This window comes from Erinaceus europaeus, chromosome 11 (assembly GCF_950295315.1).
Source record: "Erinaceus europaeus chromosome 11, mEriEur2.1, whole genome shotgun sequence".
Taxonomy (NCBI): domain Eukaryota; kingdom Metazoa; phylum Chordata; class Mammalia; order Eulipotyphla; family Erinaceidae; genus Erinaceus; species Erinaceus europaeus.
In genome coordinates, this window is record NC_080172.1 from 58,632,829 (window position 1) to 58,646,518 (window position 13,690).

Below are 13,690 nucleotides of genomic sequence, written 5' to 3' on the forward strand. Positions count from 1 at the left end.
AGAGATGAAAGACAACTACCAGATGGTTTCATTCATATGTGGAATCTAGATATCTGATTTACATTAACTCTCTACCCCTCCAAAAAATCCAAACAAAATAGAAGCAAAAAAAAAAAAAAAACTGCTTGTAAGACTAGTGGGAACTATGGTGGTTATCTCTGTAAGGTGAGAAGGTGGGGATATAGAACTTTGGGGGTGGATGTGGTATGGTACTATACATTGTAATTTTACAATCAGCCACCAAGTCATAGATGCTACCATAATGCCAACTTGACTTCCCCAGACAGAAGACCTCACCAATGGTCCTCACCTGGACCCCCACCTCTCCTGAGGCCTGCCTCACTAGGGAAAGATAGGGACAGGAGTATGGATCGACCTGCCAATACCCATGTTCAGCAGAGAAACCAGACCTTCCACCTTCTGCATCCTATAATGACCCTGGGTCCATGCTCCCAGAGGGATAAAGAATAGGAAAGATTTCAAGGGAGAGGGTGGGATGCAGAACTCTGGTGGTAAGAGCTGTATATAATTTCATCCTTCTTATCCTGTGGTCCTGTCAATATTTTAAATTAAAAAAAAATCTTTTGTTTTTTTGTTTGTTTTTGCCTCCAGGATTATTGCTGGAGCTCAGTGCCCGCACCACGAATCCACTGTTCCTGGAGGCCATTTTCCCCCTTTCTCTTGCCCTTGTTGTTTTATCATTGTTGTGGTTATTATTATTCTTGTCATTGATGTCATTGTTGTTGGCTAGGACAGAGAGAAATGGAGAGAGGAGGGGAAGACAGAGAAGGGGAGAGAAAGATAGACACCCGTAGACCTGCTTCACCACTTGTGAAGAGACCCTCCTGCAGATGGGGAGCTGGGGGCTCAAACCAGTATCCTTACTCCAGTTCTTGCACTTTGCTTTGTGTGCACTTAACCCGCCATGCTACTGCCCGATCCCCTGGTAGTTTTTATTTTATAAATAAATAAATTTTAAAAGGAAAGACTATAAGAAAGAGGAGAAGCAGGAGGAGGAAGAGGAGCTGACTGAGGACCAGGTGTGGACCTAGTGGAAGGGAAGGGGAGATGTACAGTGTTGGGGAAGGGGGAACTGACTGTTGCCTAAAATCTGAAACAGATTTTTCCTTTAGTTGTGACTTAATACATCTTATAACAGAGAGAGAGAGAGAGAGAGAGAGAGAGAGAGAAGAAACTCAAGGTTACAAATGTTTTCTCACTGTATAAAAAGCCCACTACTAATTAAGCACCTACTCATTCTTGAGTGGTATTTAGAAATGGGATAGAGGAAGAAAATGGGCCTTCTGCCTGGGAGCCAGAGTCTTGCTGTATTGGGGGGACCATGTGATGTAAAGGAAAGGTTTATTCCCAACTTTTTCTTTTCTTTTTTTTTCTTTCTCTTCTTTTCTTTTCTTTTCTTTTCTTTTCTTTTCTTTTCTTTTCTTTTCTTTTCTTTTCTGTCCTGTTGACTTCAGATACTCACCTCATCAGAAAGAAAATGATTACCTAGCACCAGAGTGACTGGAAAGCTCTGAGTGTTTCCAGGAAATCACAAGGAACAGAAGGCAGACTCAACTTGGGTTTTACCTTTGAATCGTGGTTGATCCCTAGAAGCTACATGGGAGAAATGCTTTTCTCCTTGAAGACGGGGAAACTGAAACCCTCTAATGTGTGGCAGGTGTGAAGTGGGATGATGGCGCATGGGTGAGTGTGAGGCGATAGAAGAGGTATTACACAAAGAAACACTTAACAGTGCTGGTACAAGAGAGCACACCTAGGGTAACTAAGTAGTTCCTAGCTAATTTTCCCAAGACCACAGACTCAGATAAGGGAACCAGGATCCAGTCCCATCCCTGTCAGTCTAATTCCAAAGTTCCCACTCATCCTAGGGTGACAGATGCTCTTAAGGGTCAGTTGTCTTCCTCTTCTTCTTCCCTCCTGGTCACTGTGTTGCCTTCAGTCCCTGTCATGGGCACCCAGAGAGCCTCTTTCTTCTGTGCATTTTGGCTCAGCATGGAAAGTCTCCTGGCCTTCCAGGCTAAACAGAGTAGGGAAATGAGCAGAAGAACAAACAGAACCAAGGGGCAGATGACCAGGAAGTAGAGTAAAGATGCAGATGAACAGATCCTCGAAGGAAAAGTGGGCTCTGCAACAATAAGGAGAAAGAACAGTGAGTTTTCAGTTCATTTACACTGACCATTTAGAAACACTTCCTGCATTTATTGTCACTGGCAGGTCTTTGCAGAAATAATGGGGCCAAATAGCAGCTGGTTCCTTAAATCATTTGTGAGGAGCAAAGGAAAGAGTTGGGAGAAGAGGACTCCAGGACACTGCTATTCCAACCCAGCTCCCACCCGCCTAGCAATTTCCAACAGCCTGAGGTTCCAATGGCCTACTTAAAGCTAACAGCCAGCAAGAAAAACAAAACAAAAAAGAAAACCTCTCCTTTTATCTTGACTCCTCAGAAAAGATATCTATAATTCAACCCCCTTTCACAACTCTGTTGCCGGTCCTGAATTTTTAACAGAGTTATTCTCAAAATGACTGCTTAAGCATGTGCTTGTGCACATTCCCACACATGCACATACACGTGAACGCGCACACACATATGCACATATACTCTCATCCACTGCACTGTTCTTATTAAGTAGCAGAGCTCTGGGTTGGCAAAGGTGGCTCACCTGAATAGTGCACTGCTTTGCCATGCACAGGACCCAAGTTCAAGTCCAGCTCCCACCACCTTGGAGGAAGCTTCTGTGCTGTGATATTCTTCCCCCCTCCTTTTTCCCCTCTGTCTCTTTTAGTTAATTTATTTATTATTAGAGATAGAGAGAAATTGAGATAGAGAGGGAGAGAGACCGAGAGACACTTGCAACCCTGCTTCATCACTTGAGAAACTTTCCCCCTACGGGTGGGTACCAAGGGCTTGAACCTGTGTCCTTGTGCACTGTAATGTGAGCACTTAACCAGGTGTGCCACTGCCTTGCCCCTCTATCTCTCTCTATGTCTCTAAAAATGTCAGTACAGCGTGGTGAAGCCCCAGAGAAGACAAAAATTAAAATAAATACATAATAGCACCTATGTTGAGATGTACCTTCCCTTCCTATCTCTAAATTGGTTTCTCATCCCCAACTATCTTTCACTAGGCCTCACTGCTCTACTTCCAGGACCAGTGAAATAGTTCACTTAGTGCTCTGCTTTGCCATATGAAGAACCTAGTTTCCAGCCCAGCCCTCACTGCTTGAAGGAAGCTTCAGTGTTGTGGTCCCTTTCAATCTCTGACTCTTTGCCTTCTCTGTCTTTATCTAAAAACAACCAACCAAACAAACAAGCAAATAAATACTTCTACTGCCATCTTCACCCTCCCTGCTGGGTGGCCCATATGCCTTTGGATCCTTCTGGCCTAGCCCATCTTATGGTCCCTCACAGGCTCTGCCTCAGGCCTTCCTCCTTCCTCTCCAGCACAGTTTTCTTTTATGCTCTCACAGAATTTTATTATTGTTACTTAATTTCATTAATTTTTTTTAAATCAAGGACATGTCACTTTGCAAGGCTGTGTTGTCTTGGGGGCACATCTCTGTCACCATCCCCTCTGCCTCCTCATATTGTCAGTGCAGGTCAGGGAGAGTGCTGTGTTTCTTAGTACACACACTTGAAGACTTCTGCTGACTTGAGTGCAGCTGGATTAACTACAGCCACACGGGTAAGAAGCAGCTATATAAAGGCACATTAGAGGACATGGCTGGGGCAGCTGCAGTCCAAGGGGAGCATGATCAGCACAGACACATGATGTGCATGCAAGAAGCCCAGAGTGGCCCCCACAGTCAGGATGCAGAGGTGAGAGGCTGCACACAACACCAGCTCCAGGAAATAGCAGCCTGAGCTACTCACTAGTCAAGAGTCCAGATTTGAGGTTCTTGATACAGAAGAACACAGCCTTAAAGAGATGCCAGCCACTAAATATAGTCTTCCAAATATCTGTCTGCCTGCCTGTCTGTCTGCCCATCCATCCATCCATCCATCCATCCATCCATCCATCCATCCATCCATCCATCCACCCATTCATCCATCCATTTTGTTGTTATAGGGACTTCACTGCTCTGGGCTGAATCTTTCAGAGGGGAAGAGGAGAGAGAGATGGAAAAGAAAAAGGCACCACAGCATCAAAGCTTCCTTCAATGTGGTGAGGGTCCGGCTAGAATCTGGGTCATGTGATTGGCAGAGCAGGCACACCATCTAGATGAGTGATCTTGCCAGCTTTAAATTTCATTTTTTTAAAAAATATATATTTATTTATAGGCCAGGCAGTGGCACACCCGGTTAAGTGCACACATTAAAATGTGCAAGGACCCAGGTTCAAGCCCTCGGTCCCCACCTGCAGGGGGAAAGCTTCGTAAGTGGTGAAGCAGAGCTACAAGTGTCTCTCTGTCTCTTTTCCTCTCTATCTCCCTCTCTCTTCTAAATCCCTCTGTCTCCATCCAATAATAAATCAATAAAAATTTTAATTAATTTTTTTATTTAATGAAAGAGAAAGAGAAATGGAAATAGAAACAGATAGCAGAGCACTACTCAGCTCTAGTTTATGATAGTATTTGGGGACTGAACCTTAAAGCCTCAGATATGAAAGTCTTTGTTTTTCATATAACCAGTATACTTCCTCCCCAGCCCTCAACTTCATTTAAAAAAAAAATTACAGGGCACTAGAAGTCAAGACTGCTCTGAAAATATCAGATGCTAATAGTCACTGTGTTTTTTATTGGAAAATTGTAATGACATAAGTAATTTCTCCTTCAAAGGTTAAGCTCAGGGATTATAGGCTTTTAGAGATGAAAACAGGTTTAGAGGTCATTTCCACCAGCCTCATGCTACACGGCTTCTATTTCTAGCATTGCTGATGCATTTTGCACCTTGAAGAATGTCTCTTTGATGGAGATCAAGAAAGAATTTGAAGCATTTGTTCAGCTCCTGCATCGTGAGGCCCTGGAGGACATGGTCTGAGTCTTAAGTGTTTTGATTTTGTGCAGCATTTTGCTGATCAGTCTTCAATGGAAACTGGTGAGTGAAACAATAATCTCATGTGAATTCAGCATACAGGGACCTGAAAGTGTCTGCCATCACATTATATATAAAAAATGAATATCGTCCCCAAACAGGCCAGTCCCTAGAAACTAGTAAGCATGGAGCTGCAGGGGGGAGGCCTGGATTTTCTAATGGTCTCATTTACATTTGTCACCCTAAAACTGCATTTAAAAGGACAGTAAAGGTAGAATTTGAATTTACTTCACCCCCTTTCCACATCTTCAAGGCTCTGCTTGATGACAATAATTTTCCCAGGTCTTGCTTGAATATGTTTGAAGGCATGTGTTTAAGAGGAACTATGGATTGCAATGCTGAGAGAGAATGGAGCTAGAAACATTCAAGTCCAGCAGAGTAGCAATTATGGAAGCCAGAACTCCTACCTTCTGCAGCCCCAAAACTATTTTGATACGTATTCCCAGTGGGGGAGAATTGATAGGAGGAAGAGAATAAGAGGGCTCTGAACTCCAGTTCCATCAGCACCTGGAGAGAGCAGAAGGAACGGACATTTGGATGTCATAATAGGGTCATGAGTGGCTTGGAGGGAAAAAGAGGAATGGACCTGGAAGAAAAAAGGGGCAATTATGTTCAAATATAGAGATAGTTGTAGAGATGATAGTTAACCCATGTCTACAACCTTGGGAGAACTTCAGTCGTTTGCAAAGGAGGGACTTGGGATTCAGAACTCTGGTGGTAAGAACAGTGTGGAATTATATCCCTGTTGAATTGAAATTTTTCAATATTAAATCACTAATAAATAATGATAATAATAGTGAAAAGAGAACGGGGCTAGAGAAATTAGTGGCTAACTGCATTGACCTTGATAATTCACACCACTCTGGGACAGACTAGGGACTCAGTACTCATTGCAAGTCAAAGAGTTGAGGGGCTAGGTGGTGGCACACCCAGTAAAGCACACATATTGCCGTGTGTGAGGACCCAGGTTCAAGGCCAGCGGAGAAACTTCACAAGTGGTGGAGCAGTGCTGCAGGTATTTCTCCTCCTCTCTGTCTCTACCTGCCTCTATTTCTTTTTGTCTTTCCCTCTAACAAAATAAAAATAAAAATAAAAGATTGCTAGAAACAGTGGACTTATCATGAAGATACTGAACCTTAACAATAACTCTGGTGGCAAAAAACATACAAGCAAACAAATCAAGGAGAGTTAGGCTCATATTCTGGTTTTGCACTTCCTCAACCAAGTGGGGATGAGATAATGCAGGATACAGCATTTCGCATAATGCCAACTGTGTTTGTTGAGCCAGTAAGAAATTAATAATAGGAAGGTCTGGATGGTGGTTCACCTGTTTAAGCACACAAATTATCATGTGCATGGACCTGAGATAAAGCCACCTGCTCCCCACCTCCACAAGAGGAGATGGTGCTGGAGGGGAGCTTTATGAGTGGTGAAGCAGTGCTGCAGGTCTCTCTCACTTGCTCTTTCTCTCCTCTGTTGTTAAAATTTTGGAAGGCTCTTGCCGGGCGGGTCTAGCTTCACGGGCGGGTAACAGAGACGCGGAGACAATGGCTGGGCAGGGAAGCTGTATTTCTTTATTCAAGAACAACGATTCATAAACTAAGACAAACTAATCACCAAACAGAACTCTGCTGTCTCTTTGCGGCGGCGCAAGCACTCTTTCTTACTCTGTAACTCAGGAACTCTCGAACTCAGGCACTCTCGAACTCAGGAACCCTCTCTCGGGGTTCCTTGGGGCGGGGCCAAGCGGGCCGTGAAATTAACTGGACTGATCCAATTCTCTTGGCGGGGGAGGGCTAGAACAAACCAATATAAAGCATACGACACTCCTCCTTCTCTATCTCCCCTTTCATTTCAATTTCTTTCTGTCCTATAAAATAAAAAAGAAAGGAAATGGTGTATTTCACCAAAGTAAAAGACTCTGGGGTGAGGGAGAGTGTTCAGGTCTTGGAACATGATGGCAGAGGAGGACATGTGGGGTGGGTAGATTGTTATGTGGAAAACTGAGAAATGTTACACATGTATAAACTACTGTATTTTACTGTTGACTGTAAACCATTAATCTTCCAGATAAAGAAAAACAAAGCAGATTGCTGGGAGTGGTGGATTTGTCATGCAGGGACTAAGTCCCAGCAATAACTCTAGTGGCAGTAAATAAATAATTTTTTTAAAAAATTGGAAATTATTTTTATTTATTTATTACTGGATACAGACAGAGAGAAACTGAGAGGAGAGGGGAGACAGAGAGAGGGGAAAAGATAAGCACTTGTAGCCCTGACTGATCATTCGTGAAGATTTTCCCCTGCAAGTGGGGACCAGGGTTTTGAATCTGGATGTTCTTCACCAGGTGCACCATTGCCTAGCCCCTAATAAATATTTTTTTAATTAATATTATCTAGAATCCTCCTGAGGAAGATAAAATCCTGGCAAGAGACTGGACAATGACTAGGCCAGAGCTATTAATTTCTTACTCAACGTGCACAGATTGCCCATGTCCTTCCAGGGTCCCCGTCTCTGAAGTCTCTGATTCCTCTGTCCCACAATGAAGTGACATTCAGATGAGGGTCACTTGATTACTTAAGAGACTTTTTCAGTCATGGGAGGTAGAGAACTGGGGGAGAGTGTCTCTGATGTGCGTGTAGTACTGCTTCCAGGATGATGCTGTGATGATGGAGGTGGGGGGTGAGACTAGTAGGAAGAAACCTGACACTTAGCATATGAGAGTTCAGGCTTCCTTGTCAAGGGATTGCCACAGGAGCTGGCTAGCTTAATGGGGAGGAAGAGGCACTGCTGCCAGTGAACTCCCTTCAAAGGTGGCAAAGTTCAACTCTTCCCAGTGCTCAGCTGGCTAACAGCTATCAGCTGTCTGCTCCAGAGCTCCTGAACCCGGGAGGCTGGGAAGGCACCGCTTGCTTTGTATCCCACAATCACCATTTACCACCATCTGCCTCTCACCCTCATCTGAACAAGAATCAGTGATATTCAAAACCTTTAAGGGGTAGCATTTTAAATTAATCCAAATGGAAGGAAGCCCAGTGCTCAGAGTATAAGGCCTGCAAGGCAGAAGCAAATATGTGATGAGAGCAGGCCACCAGCAGGCTTAGTTATCATTTACTGCAACCCACAACCAAACACATTCCAAGGATCAAGCCTTGTGGATACTTAACTTTGGAACCCTGACTTCAGAGGAAGGGATGCGTAGACTAAGAAGGGAGCTATTGCTTCCTCTTCTATTTCAATCAAAACTTGGGCAACTGACTATATACCCTTGTGTCTATGCAAAAGTGTTCATTCCTGCTAGGAAATAGGGTAATGTAGCATGGAGCAAGTGAACTCAGAATGAGTGCACCCCTGTAAGCATCCTGTTTGAACCCAGTTGGAGATTCATTTGTTCACTTTTTCATAGCAACTTTGCTGAGTGCACTGGCCAGGCCTCACTGGAGGCACTAGGGAAGCATAAATGAAGCAAGTTCTCTCCATAAAGTTCACTGGAAGTAGAGACAAATTTCCTCTTCTTTTTGTTCCTTTTCCTTTTTAGAAAAATATATGTTTATTTATTTATTTATTATTGGATAAGGACAGAGAGAACTTGAGAACAGAGGGGGATATATAGAGGGAAAGACACAGAGAGATATCTTCAGCCCAATTTCACCCCTAATGAAGCTGTCTCCCTGCAGGTGGGGACCAGGGGCTTGATCCTGGGTCCTTGTGCACTATAATGTGTGCAATTAATCAGGTGCACCACCACCTGACAGGCCCCCTTCTCCTCTTTCTCTTCTCTCTCTCTTCCTTTCTCCTTTTCCTTCCTTCCTTCTTTCCTTCTTTCCTTCCTTCCTGCCTTCCCTTCTTTCTTTCTTTCTTTCTTTCTTTCTTTCTCTCTTTCTTTCTTTCTTTCTTTCCTTTTTCTTTCCCATGACTTCACTACTCTGGATATGATTTTTTTCAGATAAAGAAAGGGAGACAGGGACAGAGAGACAGAGGAAAGACACCACAGTGCTGATGCTTGTAGGAGACCAGGTCAGGAGAGACAGAGTGCAAAACTGTTTCTGACACAAACCTCAGTGTAACATGCTTTACAACTATCAGAGGAAAACCTCTGTGCCATGTGCTGTCAGACAGTTTCTGAGGCAAAACCTCCATGTGATATGTGCTGAAAAGCAGTTCTCTGAGGAACATGCATTAAAGGACATCACTGTCTCTGACCTCCTCCCAGACCAGAACAGAGAGTGAGAGAATGTCTCAAATCTTTAAGACAAATAATTACATAATCGGGTGAATCCAAATTCATGGGGATGTTTGCCAAACTATGATGTATGTTCCAATAAATGTGTTCAGCATTCCATAGTTCCAATAGTTCTTTGCTCCAGAGTGTTTTCATTTTCCTCTCCTCCTTCAGACCCTTGTAGGGGCTGGACTTACACTGTAGCTTCCCACAGATGCTTCCTCCATGCTTGAAACCATGCTTGAACATTGGTCATGTGCATGACAAAGCAAGTGCACTATTCAGGTGAGCTATTTTGCCAGCCTGAGAATAACTATCTTCTTTGATGGACCAACTTTTTAAAACAGATCCATATCATATATATATATTGGAGGGTGGGCCCACTGTCCTGTAAAGTCCAGGCCATTGTTTCCATAAGGTCTGAGTGGGTTGACCCCAAGCTTTCCCTCCGGGTAAAGACAAGTGCAGGTTCCCCTGACCTCATAAACTAATGATGGATGGCTACTCCAGAATGGGAGCTATTTCTGCACATGCTCCTCCTCTCCCCTTAAAACAAAGGTCATGAATGTACATTGTGTTTGGCCAAACTTGAAAAACCACCACAAACTCCTGTTACTCACCCCCCCCTTCCCTTCACCCTGAGGTGCCTGTAATTTACCCCCAGGAAATATGCATTGTGAAGCTTGTGATCAAACCTTGTATGGTAACTTTTCACTTGTGATCAAATAGTTTGTAGGTCAAAATGTGACTATGCACTGTGTTGCTTTGTGTTTGGGTTATTGATTACCTCAATCTTCTCCCTGTGCAATGGGTATATCTGCTTGCTTTCTCTCTCAATAAACGAGTTGCCCCACTGAGGCTCTCCCAGAGGTGACTGCTTGTCTCTCTGAGCATTTGCCCTCAACACATGGAGCTACCCTAAGACTCCCAGGGGGCTGCTCTGACCCTCACCACCAGTGGCCAGGGGGGCAGGAGACCCAGAGCAGGGAGCCTGCAAATTTATATACTGGAAAATAGCAACAAATTGCATTCTTCTACCAACAACCCAGTTCCTTCAAAGTCTTAGAAATTGCTGGGCTGGGAGTCAGGTGGTAGCACATCGGGTTAAGAGCATGTGGTGTAAAGTGCAAGGACCAGCTGAAGGATCCGGTTTGAGCCCCCGGCTCCCCACCTGCAGGGGAGTCACTTCACAGGCAGTGAAGCAGGTCTGCAGGTGTCTATCTTTCTCTCCTCCTGTCTTCCTCTCTTCTCTCCATTTCTCTCTGATTTATCCAACAACAACAATAATAACTACAACAATAAAACAACCATGGCAACAAAAGGAAATAAATATTTTTTAAAAAAGAAAAATTGCTGGGTTTTTTTTTTTCCAGTTTTTAAAAAGATTTAAAAAAATACTTATTTATTTATTCCCTTTTGTTGCCCTTGTTGTTTTATTGTTATTATTATTGTTGTTGTTATTGATGTCGTCATTGTTAGATAAGACAGAGATAAATGGAGAGAGGAGGGGAAGACAGAGAAGGGGAAAGAAAGATAGACACCTGCAGACCTGCTTCAATACTTGTGAAGCGACTCCCCTGCAGGTGGGGAGCTGAGGGCTCGAACTGGGATCCTTATGCCAGTCCTTGTGCTTTGCGCCACCTGCGCTTAACCCGCTGCGCTACAACCTGACTACCATTTTTTTTTTTTTTCAGTAAGCACTGCTCAGTTCTGACTTACAGTAGTGGTGGGGATTAAAACTGGAACCTTGGAGGCTCAAGCATGACACCTTGTCCTTTACCTTTCTTATATTGGATTTTGGAAAATTAATGACATGTTTTTGCATAGAAAAACATAAAAAAACACATCATGACTTCTCCAGTAGAACAATATTGTCCTTGTTGATTAATCACAGAGAAACTCAGTCCCTGCCTCAATTTTGTCACAAGTAAGGTCAGATACAGGAGACAATGCAAGACCCATCCTCTAGGGAAATGCCTGTTAACTTTTCTGTTTTCACTTGAGTCTAATGATAGTCCTGCCATGCAGTCTAGAACCATCCCAGCCTGAAATAACCAAGGGAGGTAGCGGGAAACCATCTGAAGAGCAACAACTGGTAGCATATTATATTTGACCTGGATTATATATGTATTCATAAGCAGAATAATCACTCTGCCAGTGCTTGGAATGAGATAGCCACTGCTCAGTCACTGTACAGTCTAGTGGTGACAACAAATGCTACATAGCTATGGTGACCCAGGAAATAAAGTCAATCAGTAAGAAAGTGGCGGTTAAGTTGGTAGGTAAAGGACAAGTGGATATTGGTCAGGGAAAGATACCCTGGAAAAGAACCTAGTTAGGAGGTTGTATCTGCTGATGAAGGATGTTGGTCTATCAAACATGCCTACTTTTTCTGCTTTGCATCTTTTCCCCCTCCATTGGCTTTTCCCTTCCAGAATCATAATGTGCTCCATGCCCACCATTTCAAACCAGTAGAAAGCAAGAGTTCACTGACACCTCTCACTAGATAGTATTGTCTTCTTTCTTTCCCTTTATGCCAAAGCTCTTAGGAGCATTATCAGTCTCCAATGTGTCCACTCTCTCACTGTAGTCTGACTTCTCTGCTTGCTTCTCTGGAGTTGCCCTCTATTGTCAAAGGCAATGGATACTTTCTCATTCTTATATTTGTTAGGATAATTTTTTATTGGGGGGATTAATATTTTATAGTAAATACAGTTGTTGGTACATGTGTAAATTTTCTCAGTTTTCTACAAAACAATCTCTCCTCCAGCCTAGGTCCTCCACCACCATCATGTACCAGGACCCTGACCCTTCCCTGCAGTCCTTTCCCATTCTTATTTTAACTGGCTTCTTGCAATAGTTGAGTCTTCTGAGTTCTCCCTTCCTCTTCCAACCTTCTATACCTTGGGTTTCCATGTTAACATTTTACTCCAGTTTCTTATACTTTGCTACTTCTTTCATTCTCCTTCATAGGCTCTTTTTCTTCACTCTCCTGATAATAAATGGTGCTGGTCTCAGAGATCCATTCTTTAGTATCACTATGAGTTGATGTTTCTAGTCTGTAGCAAAGATTTCATTGGGACATCCCAGGACCTATTGGATACTTCTTTTTAAAAAATTGTTTTTATTATTATTTATTTTCCCTTTTGTTTCCCTTAGTGTTTTATTGTTGTTTTAGTTATTGTTGTTGTTGATATCATCGTTGTTGGATAGGACAGAGAGAAATGGAGAGAGGAGGGGAAGACAGAGAAGGGGAGAGAAAGAGAGAAACCTGCAGACCTTCTTCACCCTGCAGCTGGGGAGCTGGGGACTTGAACCAGGATCCTTATACTGGTCCTTGTGCTTTGCAGCACGGATGCTTAACCTGCTATGCTAACGCTCGACTACCTATTGTATTCTTCTTTCTGGATAACTCACAGATGTTCCAAATTCACTTCTATCCTGACTTACTCAAAATGGAACTAATTTCTCCCTTCAAACATTTCTCCTGTAGTACTCAAAGCGGTGACTATCTCCACTGGTGATCTACACCGGAAACTGCATATTCACCTCTTTCTATGTTCTCACCTCCACACCCATCTAATCTGCCTCTAAGTCCTTAAGAGTACATCTCCTAGCATCCTGAACCTTCTCTCAGTCTTCATGGGCACTCCCTTAATCTGGATCTTCATTTGGACTCACCTGGGTACCTGAAGTTTCAAAGAATTCTCTCTGTTTTGTTTCAAAGAATTTCTCCCTTTCCAGTTCATCTTGACCACTGTCCCCAGGGGTTGCTTGCTAGAATGTAAATCTGATGATGCCACTTCCCTGCTTAAATGTGTTCAATGATATGCCATAACTTTCATGGTAAGTTCTTCCTTCTTAGGCTTGTGCACAATACACATTCAAAATCTACAGCCTCCTCTGTCACCGGCCTCACCTCTTGCCATAATATCATAATTGCTATGATCCACTTGTTTCCACTTTCCTTTTCTTCAGAGATGTTTTTCCTTGTCACACACTGCTAGGCTTTGGGGAGACTTCTGAGATTGCCCACCAACCCTTTTGCCCCAGCCCTGTGTCTGCTTCTTCTGTAGCACCCTAGAATTCCTTGATGATACCTAGCACAGAATTTCACTGCTCTCACTGACTCAGTTCTGTTATGTGACAACAGATTGTGCCATACATGCTCCTAGATGCTCACAGCCTCATGTACTCATGCATTGAACAGACTAACACATTCTTTTGTCCAATGGATGAATATTTAAATGTGTCCATGTGCATGCAGGTATATGTGCACCTGCAGCATGTTTTAGAGGCATAAGGGGGGAATGGAATGAATGGAATGTTTGCTGAGTAAACATTTGACAGTATCCCAGGGATACTTCCCTGGGATATCTTCCAGGCCCTCCACACACATTAATATTATGATCCTCG

The 13,690-nt window shown here is 43.3% G+C and overlaps 1 protein-coding gene across 1 annotated transcript in view; it reads right to left on the reverse strand.

The window, feature by feature from the left end:
- Positions 1 to 867: 867 nt before the first annotated feature.
- CD101 (CD101 molecule) overlaps positions 868 to 13,690 on the reverse strand; it is a 68,955-nt gene continuing 56,132 nt past the window's right edge. Inside the window, exon 9 of the mRNA XM_060201817.1 lies at positions 868 to 2,146. Within this exon, the coding sequence (XP_060057800.1) occupies positions 1,911 to 2,146 (236 nt within the window). The 3' untranslated portion in view covers positions 868 to 1,910. The remainder of the gene's footprint in view (positions 2,147 to 13,690) is intronic.